Raw genomic sequence first — 1,372 nt, 5'->3', positions numbered from 1 at the left:
GACCTCCATGCATTTTCAATGAAAAAGGAGCAACAAAATTTCAGTCCAAGGGCAGAAGTACTTCCACCTTGGCTAGCTGGTGGCCCACCACCACATATGGATCTCACCTCATCAATCTTCACCACAAGGTCATTAGATCAAGAATTCACACCTACCCAAGACTTAAGAGTACTGAATCAAAACCCAAACCCTAACCCTAATCTTGGACCTAGCCTGCCACCTTACCATCCAACAGGCATCCCACACATGTCTGCAACTGCATTGCTGCAAAAAGCAACTCAGATGGGTGCAACCATGAGCAGCAATATTACTTGCTCACCACACTCACAGGCCATGATGAGGCCCCATCAAGGTCAACACATGTCTGCTGGTTCTGGCAACAATACAACTGGCTTTGGTCTAAATCTGTCTTCTTGTGAAGAGAATATGACAAGTGGGGTTGTACATGGCTTGGCTCCTTTTGGGAATAAGGCTGCAAGTATTGCAGGACCAACAGGTGCTTCAGGTTCAGGTTCAGGTGCACCCCCTTCTCTTCTTCAAGACATGATGATGAATTCTCTTTCTTCTGCAAATATTCATCACTTTGATGGGTCTTCCTTTGATGATGATGCATTTGGTGATATACTGAATTCAAAAAAAGATGGTGGTTTCCATGAAACTCTCTCAAAGACAACAACCCATCATCATTTTGGTAGGGCTGAGGAAGGTGGTGGTAATGGTGGTGGTGGTGGTGGTAATGGTGGTGGTGGTGGTGGTGGAAATGATGGTATGACAAGAGACTTCTTGGGACTAAGACCACTCTCTCATAGTGACATTCTCAAAATAACTGGTTTTGGTAATTGCATGAGCAGTCCTCATGAGAATGGAAATGATCAATCCCAAAAGTCATGGCAAGGTTAGCTAGCTAGTTCTTAATTAAGCACACCCTTTAATTTTGTTTTCTAAAACTTCTAGACATCTTTTGAAACCCTAATGTGTTAGCTATATATTCCATGAATGTTCTTTAAAAGTCCTTTCTTTTGAAAGTAATTATTTGTAGCTTTTCACCTGTGGTTAAACATAATAAAGAAACCAGGAAGGGGAACCCTAGCCTTTTTGTTACTTAAAGATAGTTAATATGTATAGTGACATTTTCATATGCTTTGGTGCTTTATTTGGATGAATTTTATTGCCTATATAATATGTTGTGTATCTTCTTGTTTTGGGGGTTATAAAACTATTCCTTACTTATTGAAAAATAAAAGTTTTATTGAGGTAGATAGATATCTTGATATAGCTTTTCATTTAATATATATATATTTTTGTCATCTTTATCTTTTTTTTTTATTTTTTTATTTTTATTGATATTGCTTTTATCCAATTGAATAATCAC

General features: G+C 38.3%; 1 protein-coding gene across 3 annotated transcripts in view; it reads left to right on the top strand.

Annotated features, from left to right (window-relative positions):
• Nucleotides 1–1,101, top strand: part of LOC132283693 (protein indeterminate-domain 7-like) — a 2,799-nt gene extending 1,698 nt beyond the window's left edge. For all 3 annotated transcript variants that reach the window (XM_059785692.1, XM_059785691.1, XM_059785693.1), the window contains exon 4: nt 1–1,101. This exon is cut by the window's left edge and continues 157 nt beyond it. In XM_059785692.1, the coding sequence (XP_059641675.1) occupies nt 1–900 (900 nt within the window). In that variant the 3' untranslated portion in view covers nt 901–1,101.
• Nucleotides 1,102–1,372: the final 271 nt, after the last annotated feature.

Source organism: Cornus florida, unplaced genomic scaffold, assembly GCF_030987335.1.
Source record: "Cornus florida cultivar Cherokee Brave unplaced genomic scaffold, ASM3098733v1 CherokeeBrave_3.0.0_Hap2_Chr11, whole genome shotgun sequence".
Lineage (NCBI taxonomy): Eukaryota > Viridiplantae > Streptophyta > Magnoliopsida > Cornales > Cornaceae > Cornus > Cornus florida.
Note: the sequence above shows the minus strand (reverse complement) of the source record. Positions and strands in the feature narration are given on the sequence as shown.